The sequence below is a fragment of the Myiozetetes cayanensis genome, unplaced genomic scaffold (genome assembly GCF_022539395.1).
Source record: "Myiozetetes cayanensis isolate MyiCay16 unplaced genomic scaffold, myiCay2020 scf10, whole genome shotgun sequence".
In the NCBI taxonomy this organism is placed as follows: Eukaryota; Metazoa; Chordata; class Aves; order Passeriformes; family Tyrannidae; genus Myiozetetes; species Myiozetetes cayanensis.
The window spans coordinates 19,100,253-19,118,334 of record NW_026086605.1 but is presented as its reverse complement, the minus strand read 5'-3'; the positions used below and the strand labels follow the sequence as shown (position 1 = coordinate 19,118,334).

At 40.4% G+C, this 18,082-nt stretch overlaps 1 protein-coding gene across 1 annotated transcript; it reads left to right on the top strand.

Annotated features, from left to right (window-relative positions):
- Positions 1 to 1,079: 1,079 nt before the first annotated feature.
- LOC126653292 (beta-microseminoprotein-like) lies at positions 1,080 to 3,965 on the top strand. Its single transcript, XM_050340847.1, has 4 exons — positions 1,080 to 1,103; positions 2,086 to 2,233; positions 2,725 to 2,836; positions 3,553 to 3,965. The coding sequence occupies exons 1-4, from the start codon at positions 1,080 to 1,082 to the stop codon at positions 3,680 to 3,682; spliced, it is 414 nt and encodes a 137-aa protein (XP_050196804.1). The 3' UTR covers positions 3,683 to 3,965.
- The last annotated feature ends 14,117 nt before the right edge of the window (positions 3,966 to 18,082 follow it).

The window sequence follows — 18,082 nt, the reverse complement described above, 5'->3', positions numbered from 1 at the left end:
AAATTGGCTTCATACATATTTGTCAGAGATCCAAAGTGGATATGTTGGGCTCTGTTGATTTCAGTAAAGAAACTCCTCGTACCTGCACTCATGGGTTGAATGTTCTGTTGGTTTACCAGTGATTAGGAGTCAAGGGCATGAGCCATATGGCTATGCCCATTTCAGGGCAGGGCATACATCAGTACTGCCAAATCCAGTTTACTAATGACAGGCTGATTGTGGTCAGCTTTATCAAAGCTCCAGGGGCTTAATGGCTCTTCTGCATTGCGAAGAATGATCTAGTAACTGAAGAAAAACCAACTTACCCAATCTACTGAGTTAAAAGCCAGCTAATATGTCCCTGTGAATAGTGGTCTCACTGTGACCTACATTGTCACAATGCTGGCTTTCTCTCATGGACTTCCTGAGCTAGTTCTCAACTCTGGAGTTTGGGTAGAAGATGTGGAGTAGACAACCCACCCTGGAGTTAACCTCTACTCCCAAACCCACACAACAAGTCAACACAATTAGGCATATGGATCTTCTTCACGACTGAAAACTGAACAAGGAAGAAAACGGTTATCTAGGATCAATTTTTTAAAACACAGATGGCTCAAACTAAGCGTGCAAATTTTGTTGTGAGTGATGGCTACTATGTCTCTAATGGCTTTCTCAGGGCAAGAGCTAAATATTCCTTCCAAGCTTGAAATTCCCTTCAACGTACTTCCTATAAGTACTTTCCAGATCTGGTGTGGCACAAAAGCCACATCTATTTTGTTAGAACAAACCTTCCTGTATGTAGCTGCCTTATGCTAATAATGTCCACCCCATGAGGTAATTTTGCAGAAACATCATTGGTGTTAGACTTGCATGATCAGTTTGCTCAAGGACTGTTATCAGAAATTCCCTCTCTATATAAGTTCACAGAGAAGATGAGCTTCCTACAGGCTATCTATCTCTTTACTGGAAGCCTCATACTTCTGCAAGAATGGTGAGTCCTTACATCTAACACTGTAAAAGACTATGGTATGTTGGTATAGATTTTAAAGGAGTTTCTGTTGGATTTATCTCAGTACTTGGTGATCTAAGCAACTTGGAGAATGTATAAATTCTGTGTCACGAGAGTAAGCATAAGATAGAGAGGCGCAGGCAGGTAAGAACCTTGCATAAAATATATCAGCATGTAAATGGGCAGGAGATGTCTAACAGGACTCCAGCTAAGGCTTTATTATAACTTCTTTTCACTATTCATGTAATCTTAGAGCTAACCTCTTTCTGGCAGAAAGCAGCTCTGTTGTGTCTCAACCTAGAATTGGCCTTCATTTTTTGTGAAAAGTCTGGATAGCATCTGAATATTTAGTTAAACAGACACATGTACATATGTGTGGGTATGTGATTGTTGATTCCTGGTCTACCTTTCCTCTATAACCAAGATTTTATATTAATCACAACTAATTACATCCTAGAATTCTTGCACTTATTCCTTTATATCCCCAATGGAAACCCTTCAAACATTTCAAACTAATGTTGAAGGATAAGCTACTAGCTGAGGAATTTCAGCTGAATGTTCAGAAAAAAAAAACCACTGAAAAATGTCACAGAATGTAGAATTATTTAGGTTGGAAGAGACACCTGCAAGTCATTTGGTGAAACCTCCTGTCCAAAGTAGGGCCAAGTCCTGAGTATTCAACTTGTTCCTAATCCCTCAATATTAAGGTGAAACATTTGGTAGTTCTTTAGACTCCAGTGAAAATGTTTTTGCAACTGTGAGGTTAGTGAAAGAAACAATCAGTGACCAATCCTATGGAATAAAAACAGACAAGAAAAATTAATGGGGAGTGGAAAGGAATAGAATTTTTTCACAAATAGTGTCTAGGTCTATCAGTCCTGTTATCGGGCAATACTCCATTTTAACAGCTTGAAAAGACAGATTTTTTTTTTCACCCTTCCACATGGTGCTTTGCCTCTGCTTATTCTAAATGGTTCAGTATTCCTGACTGTGTGTTTAAGTGTTTACACTGCAAAAGACAACTGGATTTTGCTTTGAAACCACAATGGATTTGCCTGTTTCTAATGGTAGTATTTATCATCAAGACATCTTAATAGTTACTTAAACATTCATATGAATTGTGTTTTCTTGTTCAGAAAACCCTCTTGGCCTGCCTTCTTGTTCTTACCATTAGTGTGCCACTGTCTGATGCTTCTTGCTTCTTTACGGCATGCAAGCCAGGGATGTCTGGCGGTGTGACTGTAGGTAAGATGTCAACTGCTCTCAACATGAGAGATGTCATCAGAATCATTGCCATCATCATCAAATCAAGAATTTGATTTGTTCCTTCTGTGTAATTTATCAAAATTTAGAAATAAGTGGAAACAGTGGAAAGAAATCAATGGAAATGGGAGGGAAATGGGGTATGGTAAGAACAGAATTTATAATATGTTATAAAAAGAAGAAGTTAGTTAGGGAGAATCACACAAACCAGATTACAAATTAATTTTGTCCAGGGAAGTAGCATGGGCTGCATGAAGTAATGCTGCCAAGAACCACTGGAAGCAGAGGGACACAGGACTCTCTTCTCCCTGCATTACAAAAGCATGCCCTGCTCTGCTGGGGAACCTCCACGTTTGGCAGATGGGGAGGTTCATGTAAAAAGCCAGCAAAGGTCCCACCCCTTTTGTACAAGCAGCACTGTTGATGCTGCAATGGGTCTGACACTGAAGGCGGCTCACACGCTCTGTTTTCAGGCTGCCTTGACTGGGAAGGAAAGCTGCGTGAATTTGGTTCCCAGTGGAGGACAGATGACTGCAATGATTGCTCCTCTTCCAGGGATGGAATTCACTGCTGCTGCTGCTCCAGGTGAGTTCAGAGCAGCAGTGGGGGTTTTCCTCTCTGCCATGATACAGCACAAACCACTTCCCTTCACACAGGGGTTCCTGAGAAATGACCATGACCCTTCTCTCACTCACTTCATATCACAAAGTTATGCATTCGTGTAACACCAGCATCACTGAACATGCAAAAATTTCCTCCGAAAAATATAGCTTGTGTTTAACAAAAGATTCTCGATTTCAAATAAAAAGAGAATTTAATTCTTCTTGGGGCTAAAACTGCAGGCAAGTTGCTGGTTCAAGAGAGAACACATAGTTCCCTAAGAAATTCCTATTGATCCCAGTCCAGATCTTTCCAAAGCCACACATGTCCCCCACTTTCCCCTGAGAAGCAGCTCAAAATACATCGGCCTGTCTGTAATTTTTTCTACAGGGACACCCAACCACTCATAAAATTCTTGTTCCATATTGTGGTTGAAGAGGAGAAGCAGTGATATGGGAATAGCAAAGAAACAGAACAAACATCCTCTGGGTGTAAATCAGATCTGTAAACTACATCTGTCCCCTCATCCTGCTTAAGTAACAGACTAAGTAACATTTGAGTTTGGGAGCTTTGTGCAAGTTCCCTTTTCTGCTCCCAAACATCTCAGTATAGCCTCTTCATATTAAAGGTGTAGATACCATCTGAGGTGGAAGCTGTTTGCTCCTTGTTCTCATCACCTCTTTTTCTTTTCTCAATGACAGCTATTCAACACCAGTTGACTATGATAAAGAGAAGTGTGAAAGCATTTTCAACAAGGAGACCTGCTCTTATAAAGTAGTGGAGAAAGATGATCACTCAAAAGAATGCCCAGTCCATTCCTGGGTGGGGTAACAGAGAAGAATGGTGAATTGGGGGGATATTTCATTTTATTGTTTCAAGGGTTCTCTCTCACAAATTCAAAACCACTTAAAAATGCAGTTGTTGAGCGAAATCTACTTATAAAACCCAACAGAAAATAAAACTGAATATCTACTACCCAAAAACTCACTTGGTTTCTATGCCTTCTGTTTCACCATGAGGAAAGAACTGACCTGTTCCTCCCTTGAGATCAGACATTAAAGCTGACATCTTAATGTATCCTCAGTAGCTGCTAATCTTTATTCTTCTCTGGTCATTCCTCAGAGACAGGGAGTATATTCTGTATGCACAGCTGTATCTTAAAGCTAAAATAAAATCAAATGAAGCATCGGAAAGTGATGTGACTTATTTTCCTCTTTGAGCATGAAAACCAAAAGAATTAACATTCAAAAAACCATGGAAAAAAAAAATGAAAAGCTACTTAAAAATCTTTCTGAACACTCTGTTTTTTATGAAAATGTCTTACATGATTAACTCTTATCCTGTATGGTTCCCTGGAGACCAAACTATTCACTGCAAATCTACCAGCTGCCCAATCTAACCCAGCACCATACTTCCATTACACTGAGAGCACAGCAGAGCCAGTCCTCAGGCTGGGGTCTGGGTAAAAGAAAAGGTCCTTTATTCAGATTAACACTTAGGAAATTAAAGTTTTTAAATTGGCCAGTGGGCAGCATTGTGGTTGGTGGAGTGACTCATCTGGACTGGACTCCGATAGGGAAGAAGCTCAGTAATTCCATAAACAGTAACTGAGAGGGATATGCTTGCCAGTATAAGCTCCCCTTTGAGGTGCTGCTTCATAATCTTTATAGCACATTTATTCAATTGCTTCTTTCCAAAAGTGACCAGAAGCATCCTATGTTCCCACGTTCTATTTCTCTGTAATAACAGAAACAGTGTGTCAATGTTTCCATAGTTCCTCCTTTCAGGTTATGGAATGAACATATACCTGGTCAGTAGTGGCAAGTCCTGCTGTCTGCAGGGGAAAGGCAAACCTCAGCTTGTATCAGCCTTAACTCATGTGCTCCAATGAGCGATATGGGGATTACACTCCAGTGTTTTAATCCACCTCTACTTTCCTTTCTCTTTTCCTAACCCTGTTGGTTATACTTTCTTTTATTTGTCTGCCACATGCCCTCTTGTAAGAGGACCTGCAGTAACATACTTTCTACAATACTGTACTTTTACTTCATTAAAGACCTGCTAATATTATTGTGCAAATAGACTAAAGGTGCCACAAAGCCCGTAGGTCACATGAAGAGCAGTGACAATTACATCTACTGAGAAAAAGATAAGAGGGTTCCTGCATGATTCAAGCTGCATCTGTTCCACTTCCTCCTTTCTTGGCTCACGAAATGCACAATGCTGGCTGAGGTTTTGTGCTCCCTATCAGGTGTCAACAGGCTGTCCAGAGCACGTGCAAGATTGGATTATAACTGAACCAATGTTCTTGTGAGGCCCAGGAAGATGCCAGATGTTCAGAGCATAACAACCAAAATAATCATTTGAGAACAAGAGATATCTCTTCCCTCATTATCTTTAGACAATGGGATTGTGATCAAGTACCAGAGCTAGTTTGACAATCTGACTGTTACAATATCCATTTACTTTGTAGTTTACCTCCAAACTCACGTGTATTAGTTTATATATACCTACAACTGTATTAGTTTTTTCCAACATCTACGCACATCTAGAAGATAATGGGACCTGCTTATGGCGTATTTATGCAGACAATCAGTTACAGCACAATGTGGAAAAAGCTTTGTAACCAAATATTTGGACACATGATTAGTTTCTGTCTTGATCAGCTGTCCCTTAGTGATAAGAAACTATTTTGTAGAACTAGTCAAAAAATAAGATCCAGAGTTCATAATTCTATTCAGGAAGAATACAAACTAGAGAATACAGAGACTAAGAATATAACAGTAACCGAGCAAGGTGTTTTGATGACATTTCTCAAGGTAGTCTTATAAGTTTTCTCAGTATTTGCAGAGACATTAATAATTGTGGTTTCTGTGTACAAGACATCAAGTTTCATACAGTCTTCCAAAAAAGGAGGTGATTTTTCTCCTCTCCTTCGTTTATTCTGTTTGTGCATCATTAAAGTCTGATCGTTTCTTTTTCTCCAGTTATTCTGAGGGCATCAGTCTTTCTCATTCTGCTGCTATCATGATCTGATCTCTGAATCAGAATGAAATCCACTGAAATCCATTTTTATGCTGAGCTTTTTGCTGCAAGTTCAAGTTTGGCAGTTTGAGTACTCTCAGATAGAGTAGAAGCAGATGAGGTATACCATTATGTACTGTCCAGAAATTGTCCAGAGGTTGGAAGCATTACAAACCCTGATGTATTTCAGATAAACTCTACCCAAGCATTAAGGCCATGAGGGAAATTTTAAAAATCAGCCCGTTATTCTATCTTGTATCTTACAGGTGCCATCTGAGTGCAAACAGGATTCATGTTCTCAGACATGAATCTTGCTGTTTACAGCAGTTAAAACATTCAGATTCACAGTCTGTCCTAATATTCAATGAAAGAGGGCAAAAATGATTTGCCTGCCAAGAGAAAACGGCATCTCTGAGGCCACTCTAATTTTCTGTAGTGGAATAGAGTGTGGACAGGTGAATTTGGAGCTTGTGTAATAGTGCTCAGCCTTTTTTATACAGTATAAAGATTTTTCGCTGTATTATCATCCTGGCTAGAGATGCAATTTGAGCCCCACCCACAAAGAGGAGCTCTTCTCCATACTAGGTTTGTTCTTGCAATAGTAAACTGCCTTTACACAGAATCACAGAACGTTCTGAGTTAAAAGGGACCCACAAGAATCATCGAGTCCAACTCTTAAGTGAATGGCCCATATGGGATCAAACCCACAACCTTGGTGTTATTAGCACCCTGCTCTAACCCACTGAGCTAATCTCCTCAGATTCTTGCTCTCTAGTTGGATTAATACAGACTGTTTGTTTCTTGCTTGCCTCTAGCTATCACCTTTCTTATTCTAGCATTAGAATCTTGTTTTCCAGTGTTCTGGTCTAACTCATTGTTCTGGATGAGCAGCCCCAGTGCCTTCAGCACCAGTCAAGGATGATGAAGTTGGGTTAGAATAATTTTGGAACTGTGCTGACATACTTGCACATACAATTGCAATTCTCCTACCTCAAATACTAGCTTGCCTCTTCTGTTTCTGCTGCTCACTCTCACCTGCTTGGAAAACTCCAGACTTACTGTTCACAAAACAATCTACCCCATATAATTATCCAATATAATCTAGCAGCTCAAGGGAGTTGATCCTCCCACTCTACTTGTCCCTAGTGAGGCCACATCTGGAATACTGTGTCTAGTTCTAGGTTCCTCATTACAAGAAAGACAAAGAACTTCTGGAGAGGATCCAGTAGAAAGCATCTCTCTTACATGGAGAGACTGTGGGAGCTGGGCCTGTTTATTCTAGGGAAGAGAAGACTGAGAGGGGATCTTATTAACATACAAATATCTCAAAGGCAGGTGTCAACTCTTTTCAGTGGTGCCCAGTGACAGGACAAGGAGTAATGGACTTAAACTAAACCACAAGAAGTTCCACCTGAACATGAGGAAGAACGTCTTTACACTGAGGGTGGCAGAGCACTGGAACAGGCTGCCCAGAGAGGTTAGGGACTCTCCCTCTCTGAAGACATTCAAAACCCACCTGGAAAAGTTCCTGTGTCACCTGCTGTAGGTGAGCCTGCCTTGCCAGGGAGGTTGGATGAGATGATCTCCAGAGGTCCTTTCCAACCCTAACAATTCTCTGATTCTATCGACATTCAGTGACATTGCTTGGGAGACGCTACCCCAACCACCTGCACTATGAGCCTGTTTACTTCCCTTTGCAGGCCTATGCAAAGAGAACATATTATTGAAGGCATCTTCTAATGACATCATGCCTAGCACAGTCTCCAACACTTCAGGGACTACAGGACTAGAAAATACTTTCTGACAAACTACTGCATTGTACCTGTAGGGTTGCTCTTTCTAGTTTTTACTAAAAAAGGTGACACACAAAGGGTAGCAGCACGGATAGAGATGTTTTACCAGGAACGGCAGTGAGAGAACAAGGGTTAAAAGGTTTTAAAATAAAAGTACATTCAGATTAGATACAAAGGAGAAATTCCTTAAGACGAGGGTGGTGAGACACTGGAACAGGTTGTTCAGAGAAGCTGTGGATGCCCCATCCCTGAAAGTGTTCAAGGACAGGTTGGATGGGGTTTGAGTAACCCAAACTAGAGAAGGGTGTCCCTGCCCATGGCAGAAAGGTTGGACTACATTACGTTTAAAGGTCCCTTCCAACCCATTCTATAGACGTCTGTCTGCTACAGACTTCCAGGTTCAGTTGTAAGGCAAGTCCACAGAGAACACTAACTCACAAGTAAGTTGTGACCAACGATTTACTTTCCTTTTTAAGGCTGACTAGACATCTGCACCCAAATTCCAGAAAAGCCAGACTGAACCAGCACTCCTACTTGATCCAGAGCTCTTTAATCACATTTTAAATCCACCCAAGCACCTTTCTTCCCCATCTGCCAAGTTTCCTTATGATATGTGGCTCTACCCTATGAAGAAGTAGGAAAGGTTCATTTCATGTCTAATCCAAACAGCCTCTGGGGAGCAGTCTGCTCTCCTCTTGTCTGCTCCGAGTTTCAACATAGAAGTAGATGATGTTACCTATTGCATCTAGATTTGGAATACCAGAAGCACAGCACGAACTTGGCTCCCTTATGTAGCAAGGAGTCCAGCTGTGGGAAGATGACCAAACCCCCAAAAATCAAAAAAGCAAAGACAGAGCATACAAAGCTCTGCTTTGATCTTCCCACTTTTGCCAAGTTATGTTTTGTCTTTGTATTTCTGTATTTCAACATACACAGCTACAGTCCCTAACAAAGAATACATCCCTCACCTTCAAAACTACAGATCAGAACACCACTAGCTCCACACAGTGGAAAGAAAATATTCATAGGAAAGTTTCCTCCACTATCCTGTCAGGTTAAGGGTTTAGAAGGCTCTGCAGAACACTGCGAGGCAAATCAGCACAGGTAGAACAGAAGAGGTTGTATGCTCTCTTCCCCTTAATTTCCCCCTTTCTTCCTGGTAGCACATAGCTCACCTGCTAGAAAGAGAGGCAGTTTTTGGTAGTTGGCCCTCCTGTCCCAGTAATTATTTTCAAGGCAAGTTTTTTTGAGTACTGGAAAGGTGTTCTTGTCCTAGAAATGAAATCCAGTGCTTAGACTGCAAAGTCTTTTAAACCAAACACCAGAACACACATATAAATCTGATCCAAATCTTCCTATTAAACAGTCTTTATCACCTGAAACTTGAAGGTTTTGTAGTCATTCATGTTTTGTGTCCAATACGATTTTTGCCCCAATCTTAAAAAAAAAAATCCAACTTAAACAAGGAAAGTGCATATCTCATTTACATTATGCATATCGAAGAAGATAGAGATTTGCAGGTCACATTCTGCTCTGTGCCAATTTTAAAACCTCAGATGAATTCAATTCATGACAATTTTTTTTTGCTCTGTTTGCTCTTAGTTAACTCTTCTACCAGTATGCAGGAAAGTTTGCACTGGCACCTTTACAAAGCCTGAACATTTCTGTTCAAATCTAACATTGTGTGCATGCTGCCTTGGGTCAAGTTGTGGTGTATTTTGGGTTGAAACTGATTGACTTTATACGGGTATTTAAGTGAAATTGCAGAACATGCAAGTCATATGACCAATTTAAAACAATCAGCAAAATTGGGGTAATTTAATATTCCTTCCCAATCTCAAAATTCTCTTTTCACATTTCATTTCTTTCAGCATACCTCAAGCACTGACCCATGCTCTTTACACTTCTCTAGGTCTTCAATGCTTTTGCACAGTCAATGCTTCAAGTAGATGTCCATTAAGGACCACTGATAAACTGCAATCCTTTGCCACCACAAGATGATAACATCCTTCAAAATATCCCAGTATTTGCTCCCCTATAATTCCAGAGGCTTCTCCCCTTGCTGCCCTGGTCTGCTAAAGATGGGACGAATCTACAGAGACAGGGAAAAAGTAGTTTTGTTTAGCAGCTGACTATACTGGCTCAGGGACTGGGAAAAAGTTCATTCCCTAAGGTGTATAATGCCGAAGTCACCCCAGTTTGCTGTATGAAAGACAAGAGAGTTGGACTCTGAAACACCGGCTTGTGACTCTGTAGCAAGCATACTACCCTGAGCCAAGTTGCAATCTCATTGAAGTGCAACTCTAATGACTACATTCATTCAGTGTCTCCCTGAGGTACTTTTCCTCCCCACTTCAGTTCCTGCTCTTGTCCTGCTCCTGAACAAAGGGATGCGTCCTGCAGACCAATGACAGTCAAGAAGAGGTGAGCAGAGGTCTGGCTTGCTGCAGTATTCATTCAAAACTCTTTAGACTCCTGAAGGAACAGACTGGATTATTTAACAAAAGTCTCTTCTTTTCCAGCTCAGTTGTTTGTTCCTATCTGTATTTGGCTGTGCAAGGCAGACTATTGAACAAGTTAATTCAAAGTATAGAGAGTACTGTCCTGTAATATTAACAGGAAATTATACAAATGAGTTCAATAAGAGATCAACTCTAATATTATGATGAATCTTGGCAGACATTTGTGAGCATAACACCCAGCTTGATTGAATGGATTACTGCAACTACAGCCCAGCTAAAATAGTAAAGATTATTTATGTACAGATATGACAGCTCTGGAACTTTCTTTTTCTGTTGTTGCTGATGTTTTGGTTTGGTTTGTTCTTTTTTCTCTTCTATAAATTCACTAGTTACTACATTACAGAATAGTTTTGTCACAGTGCTCCTGTGTTGAAAGGAGTGCATGGAAAAGTTGAAGCTACAGAGAACACAAAACCCTAGATCTGATTCAGCTAGCAGACTTGAGTTCATTTTCATTTTGCTCCTCTGAGGTTTAGAATGTAGGTGGCATTTTAGACCTGTTCTTAGCCTATAGCCAAGGAGGTATCAGGGATGGGACTGAGTAGTCTTAATAGTGTTTTTTGAACTTGAAAATAGAATGGCTTGCCTGAGTTATCCTTACTACAGGAAAAGAAAAACTTAGCAACAACACTACTTCAGAATTTCAGGGAACAGATGCAATAGCACCTCTGACTATTAACAGAGGAAAAACAGGAGTTTCCCCTTGAAGCCCTGCAACTCCAGGCATCTCCTCAGAAAATGCAGGATCCTTTTTTTACATGATTACACCAGTTTATTTTGGCAGCTTCCTTGGTAGATGAAGGAGCAAGACAAACAGGGAAAGGAGGTGCTGAATGTTCCTCTCAATGCTTCATGAAATTCAAGCTGAGGAGACCCATACATTAACTGTTGCTGTTTCCCCCTCAAGCCAGTGAAGGAAGTTGTCTGACCTAAGTCAGGGCTTATTTGACCTGGGCTTCAGGCACTTCCACCACAAAAGAACCCAAAGAAGAAGGTACAGAGGGAAAGCAACAAACTGCCATAGTCTCAAAAGTACTCAGCCATCTTAGCCATCAGCTAGGCAGGAACAAGTTAACCTTTCCTTTAACAGCAGACACCTGCTTACCATTGAGGCCCAGAAGGCAATTTCATTTACATCTGCATAACAGAGAATCCCCAGTCCTCCTTCTTTTACCCTTTTGACATGGAAAACTTTGTTTATCTCAAGAAGAAAGGTTCAAGCAGGTCAGCTGGAAGATGAACAAGGACAAGTTCAGCCTCTGCTCTGCTCCATATTCCATAGACAATTCAGTCAATGTTTCAGGCTTTCATAAGCATTTGGTTTCTCTAGTCTCATCTCTGCAATTCAAAATGCTTTAAGCTGCGGGTTTTTTTCCTTTTTTTTTTTAAAGGAAAAAATGTTCACAGCCTACATTAATATACACTTCAGTTTAAGGAGATAGAGCTAAAAGGGACCTCTGACAGCAATAGCTTGGTTACACTTCAGTATATTTTATACATATTAAATATATTTATATGTATAAATATATATACAGATAATATATATTATATACACATAATATATACAGATACATATAATATATATGTGTGTATATATATATACACATATAAACATATTTGTCTCCCTGAGAAAAAGCATGAATAATGTGGAAGTTATTAATACAGTTATTTCTCTCCAAGGAGGAAAGGATAATTAACTAATTAAAAGAATCATTTTAAGTAAGAGAATAATTTAGAATCCACCAGGCCCCTCAAGTCAGAATTGCTTATTACATGTCCTTGCTACTATACTCTTACTGGGGATATTATCCACTCCAACACTTCTCCTCAAGAGACAGCACAAGATTTGCCAAGTTAAGCAGGGATGGAACAGAAGTGGGTCTGGCCTCTAGCTACACTAGACCCTAATCAAATAGTTTCAATTAAAATGAAACCAATTTCACATCACTTTTTTAAAGGCCTAGTAGTATAAGAGCTATGTTATGTTTTCACCTTTTTGCCTTTGCGAACAAAATAATTTTGAGCAAATCATTCCCTTCAAAGAGAAATTCATTCATTTAAGGATTATCAGAGAAGGAATATTTTCTCAAAGCACTTCATTAAGACACCACAACAGTTTCCTGCAACAAAATTACAAACACAGAGCATAATCTACCAAAATCATAAGGTTAAGGGGAAACTTGACATCTGTACTACAAAGCTCAAAGCAAAGCACAATGGAAGCTCTGATGCCTCTTGCTAAGTACACATAAACAAAAGGAACTTACATCATCCAGATCTTCTGTCATAACAAACAGTGGCCACCTCCTTCACAACTATCCCTTTAATCCAGATCCTTCAGGAGATCACACTCACTCTGCCATTGCCTCTTTTGTCCCCAAACCACTTCCCGTGGAGCTTTGCTTCCTCTGGCTGTTTGTCAATCAGTGGAAGCTAACGAGTTCAGGCATACTAATCAAGGTGTTTAATTAAAGCCAGGTGTACTAAAAGAGCCAAGCTGATAGAATTAATGCAACTCATTAGGCTGGGAATCCTCTGCTAACTTTTAAAAGTTGTTATGTCTATGCTCCAATTTAGTAAAGCACTGAATGCCTGCAGCCCTAATGCCGCCACAGGGATCTGTGCTAGTTTTCTGGGCTGGTTTTGAGCTTTAGCCTCACATACTGTGTGTTTTAAAAGTCTAGTGGCACAAAGACCCGGACACTTATGGTAAGATATGCATTGAAGGAAATGTCCTTATTTTACTGTTGCAGAAACAACACTCCCATTAGTGTCAAATTCCAGCTGTGTTATAGGTAGGGCATGCATACAGTGAAAGAAAGCTGAAGATTTTTCTTTCTTTGCCTTCCTCAGTCCTTAGCATTGTTTCTGGATTGAGACAATGCACAGCTCATCTCAGTTTTGCTGCCAAAAAGGCCCTGTCTGGTTGTGTTGATCTGTCTCTAGTCCCCAGGCCTGGAACTGCTTCAGTGATTGAGAGAGATAGAACTACAGCTGGTTCCTGCAGGTCGCTAAATATGGACAAAGTAATGTGTCCCATATAAAATAATTGAAAATACAATAAATCAGACTGAGAATAGTGGACTTTCCACACCACTGCACTGTATGAATGACCTGTCCTGTAACTGGGGGCAATCTCCTCATAGCAGGTCAGTTGAACAATAGCCCGAGTGCTCCTTGATGGCCTGCCAGTTCTGGAGACATAGCTTTCTGGTGGTCAGGCTCTTCCACTGACACCAGTGCTGATGTGGAGTAACTAGTCTATCTACTGGGGTTTCTTCAAATTTACACCAGCACAATGGAGATCAAGATGCCAATGTATGCCAGTGCTCCAAACAACCTTTGTAAGACTTTTTGAGGTGCCACCTTCTGATCGGTGATCGGAACAGGTTAGAGTGTCTGTTTGCAGCCAGGGTGCTCACATTTACATCACATGCCTTTACACTGACCATTGTTTTCTCACTGTATATAAATACACACTACACCTCACTACTAAATGTGAGCAGCCTATGCAAGTATGGTAAGTTATCAGCTCTGTGTGTGTGTGTGTGTGTACACAGTGGGAGGATTTTTTTAATTTGACTTTATTTGGAATAGTAGGACTCATCCATAACTCCATGCAAGGAGTTTGCTAGAACTTTGGGGAAAAAAACCAACAACTTAATTCTAAAGAAAGATTCTTGTTTCTTTTCTAGAAATTCTTGCTGCTTTTTTCCTTGATCCTTCTCTTCTCAAGGACTCTGTGTGTTACTCGCTGTTACCTTAGACCAGCCAGCAAATACGGTAAGAATGGCAAATATATTAGACATCCCTGAAACACTAATTCAGAGATTCAAAGCCTTTTTTTCTTAGAAATGTTTGAATAGCATAATGGGTTCTTTGCTGAGGAATGGTCCAAACAGCTGCATACTCAGCAATCAACCCACCTAGAAGCATCTCTGCACAGAGAGAGACCATATCCTGTTTGACAGTTACACTCTGGGCTGATGTATAACTGAGGTACTTGCCCATATGGCAAAAAACATGTACTTTTAAGCAGCATTGACTAACATAAAGGGGGTTCCTGACACTAAAATCAAAGCAAAGACAACACAGCTGGTGTTTAAATTCGGTTTAGTAGAGTAAGTCAAAGTCTAATAGGAACTGGGGAGGAAGAAGGAGTGGGAAAATAAAGTCTAGATCTGTAATGTTAAATATGAGAAGGGGAGAAAGATCCTACCATAGCCATAAGCTAAGGTGTTTTTCAGATCCATTGCAATAGTAGAATAATATGCCTCTAATATGTGGTTGCTACCATTTTGTCATATCATGTCACACACTCTTGCACACTGCAGGAGCAAAGACATGCTATCTTCTCTGCAAAGCACTGGGTTAGACTCTTCCCTGGTGTGACTCTGTGGAAATCAGTGCTTTGATTGCTAGTCCACAAACTTAAAAGACCATGGTCTATGTCTACTGATATACTATCATTTTCTGGGGTGTACATGCAGGATGCCTTTCAAACAGAAACCTATATGTTTTTGGTGCGGTGTGGAAGAATGAAGATTGCTTCCAATGCAGATGTAAGATGACTGCAATGATTTGCTGCAGCTTGTAAGTTCACCCAAATTTTTGTTTCTTAATTGGGAACTTGTTAAAATATTTGGACTTTAAAAAATCTCACTGAAAGCATGCACTGAAATTTCATACTCACCTGAGTGAAACTCCTTTTCCTGTTTCCAAGTTAACTCTAATCATGACTGACAGAATAATCTGTCCATCACACAGACTTTTTTGGGAAGAAACAAAATAAGATGCTGTTAGGGTCTTTCTTGCACACAGCTCTCCCTCATCACCTAGTCCTTCTTTTGATTCAGAAACTAACTGGGTGTATAGTTCCCTTTAGCCTTTGTTTTCTTGCTCCTTCAATTCATCAGCTTGTCTCCAGATACCTCAACACCCCTCAACACACATACCTATGGGCTTCTGTAGCTCTGCATCAAACTGCTGGCCTGCCTTCAAACATCTGTTCAGGCCAAGGCTGTTCCACATCCTTCCCATGCTGCCAAGAGCCCACATTTCCTTCTTATCAAAACAGGACATACATGTCCTGCTCTGATCATTTGCTTTCTTACGTGTTCCTGCCTCATAGATGGCAGAGGACTCATTGAGAAGAGCTGTGTCTTCCTGAATATAGTGATGTGAGCTGATTATCTCCCCAGAAGGCTGAAAAAACTCTTCTTAAGGTGAGGGAGAAAGTCCCATAAATGAGGAAGGCTACAACCCAAGGACCCTTGCTTAGGGTTCAGGTTGGTGGAAAAAAACCCTGGCTTTTTTCAGCTGCTGATTTTCTCTTTGCCTTTCTCAATGACAGGGTTGTAATCCCCAAGAATTATGACAGGATGAACTGTGTTGGCCTATTCCACAAGAAAAGCTGTTCCATCCGAGTGGTGAAGAAGACTAATCCTGATATAAGTTGCAAAGTCTACAATGGAGTTGGTTATACATGATGTATTTCTCCTCTTTCACACCTACCCCGAAAGCTGAATATGCTCTGGATCTCTCCTTTAGAGGAAAGCAGCAAGCAGCATGGTTTCAGGAGTAATGAGTTTGTCTCGTGCCTTTCACAGCTCTAATTGTGCCATATCTATCTCATTTCTGACACTGGGTGGTTTGTCTTACACACATTTGTAACCAAGCTTTACCACAGATAACTTTGTGTCTTTTTTCCTGTTGGGATCCAGAGTTAAATAAATTTTAACATACAACAAATCACCGCTTTTCTTTTTAAGTAGTCACTGATTGTTCCTGTTGAAAACAGAAGTATTCATGGTGTGTATAAATGTTTGTAAATCTAATTACTGATTTGGAAATTATCTAGCTTTTAAGCTAACAGGTATTATATAAATCCTGTGGCCAGGCAAATGGATTCATTATGTTATTACAATTATTATCCCCCCAAGGACATGTATACTAGAAGAATGGGACGAAACAAAACAGAAAACAGCCCCTTGAAAGCCTCTCCCCACCTTGGTGCCTTACGTAGGTCAATCCATTAGTGCAGATGCACAAGGCAATCCCATACCTGAGAGTCCAATCTACTGCAAAGAAATGCCATATAAATAGCTCTGTAGCCTTCCATACTGAGGTAGAATTTCCTGCAATAACCTTGTTTGGTTCAAAGTCCACTGACAAACAACCCAGTGAAAGCTGTTTATATAGAAAACCCACACTATAAATCATGTTTAGCCTGTAGACTTAAGGCACTACACTGTGCCTGGTACAAAGTCCATGAAAGTACTTAATATGAGAAATATCCTATAAAACCTACTTAGATAGTATTAAGAGCAATTATAAAAAGAGCACTGTACAGCTTAAAAGGCTCAGATAATTAATTTGGGTGTGTTCAGTTTATTCAACACTGACATCATAGCTCTTTTCTTCATCTGCCTTGCCTCTGCGTTGCTGAAGTGTATGGCAATTAAATATTTCATCTGATGGAAACAACAACTACTTTCAATATCTATTGTGGAAAACCATTTTTAAGTGTGATGCTGAGAGCATACAAGTAGAAAACCTGTACATAATTAGGAAAGCAACTTACCAATTACAAGAGGAAAACCCGTCCATGGCAGTCAATAAGGTGATTCTAGGAAGCAAGTAAAATGAGAAACACAGTTGTAGATTCTTAATTCTTTGGGCTTCAGGGTTAGTTAGAACTGGCTAGTAGCAGCTCTCTTTGATGGTACCTTCTTGGCCGTAACGGAGTGGACATTACTGCATCTGGCCACGGCCCTGGAGGAGCCCTCACTTCTCTAGTTTTGGAGGGTGGATCAGAGGATTTCACCCAGTTATATATGTGTATATACATATGCATGTGTATATATATGGAGGTAGATGTAGATATAGATATATATAGAAGGGATTATCCTATCTGCTACCCAAATGCTAGATGTATTTATGAGGGTCTGTCTAGGGGTCTCTGAGTAACAGACCTACTTTTCCAAAGGCTTGAACATCATTTAAACAGTTCAGAAAAATTCCTGGGAAGGTAAATCACTTTCATAGCTACCCCATGGAATAAAGGTTACAAACAAATTGAGGATGGATGATAATGATTAAAATATTCTGCTTCAGTAAGAGGTAGAGATTTTGACAAAATAAAGCCAAACCAAACTTACACAAAATACTTACAAGGAAGCCATGTAGCCCTGATAAGCTTAGCGTACACGTGGACTGTGTACTATTCCATGGTACATTTTCTCCACATGCTTTTGTCATCAAGTACCTAGTACTATGCTTTGTGGATACTGTTTGCTCACTGTTTAATAGTGCCAGAGAGAGCAGGACTCCAGATGCTGGAATACAATTAGATTTGCTAAATGTACTGTAGGAGAATTGGCCTCTGAAATTTCATGCTCAGGGGAAAGAAAGAGTATCAGGGATACACCAATGAAGGCTGATATGGCTGAAGATCCGACACAAGAGAATTGGAGGAGACCCTCAAAGCATCCAGAGTGCAGCTGTAATCCCACTGTTGTGATAATCCTGTCACTCTCAGGGAAATGCTTAATTGCACCCAATGAACGTTTGTCGGTGGAGGCCTTGCTGTCCCCATACCCACTTGCAGGAAGAAGATATTTGGCCAGAACAGAGAGGACTATTTCCTCATGTACCTCCTTGAAATGCATTGTCTCTCTGGAGTCCAACTGTCTTTTGTAACTAACTGCAGAGAAAGCAGAACAGTTCCCCAGTGCCTCCTCATAACAGGAGCACGTGCTGTGGATAGAGAATGGGAGCAAAGCTCCTTATCACTCTGTGGGAAGGAGGACAGCCGATGCCATGGCAGCTACAGTTTCTTTACTCCATTCCCTATTGACAGCAAACTGGGACTGATCCACTGACAGCACTTG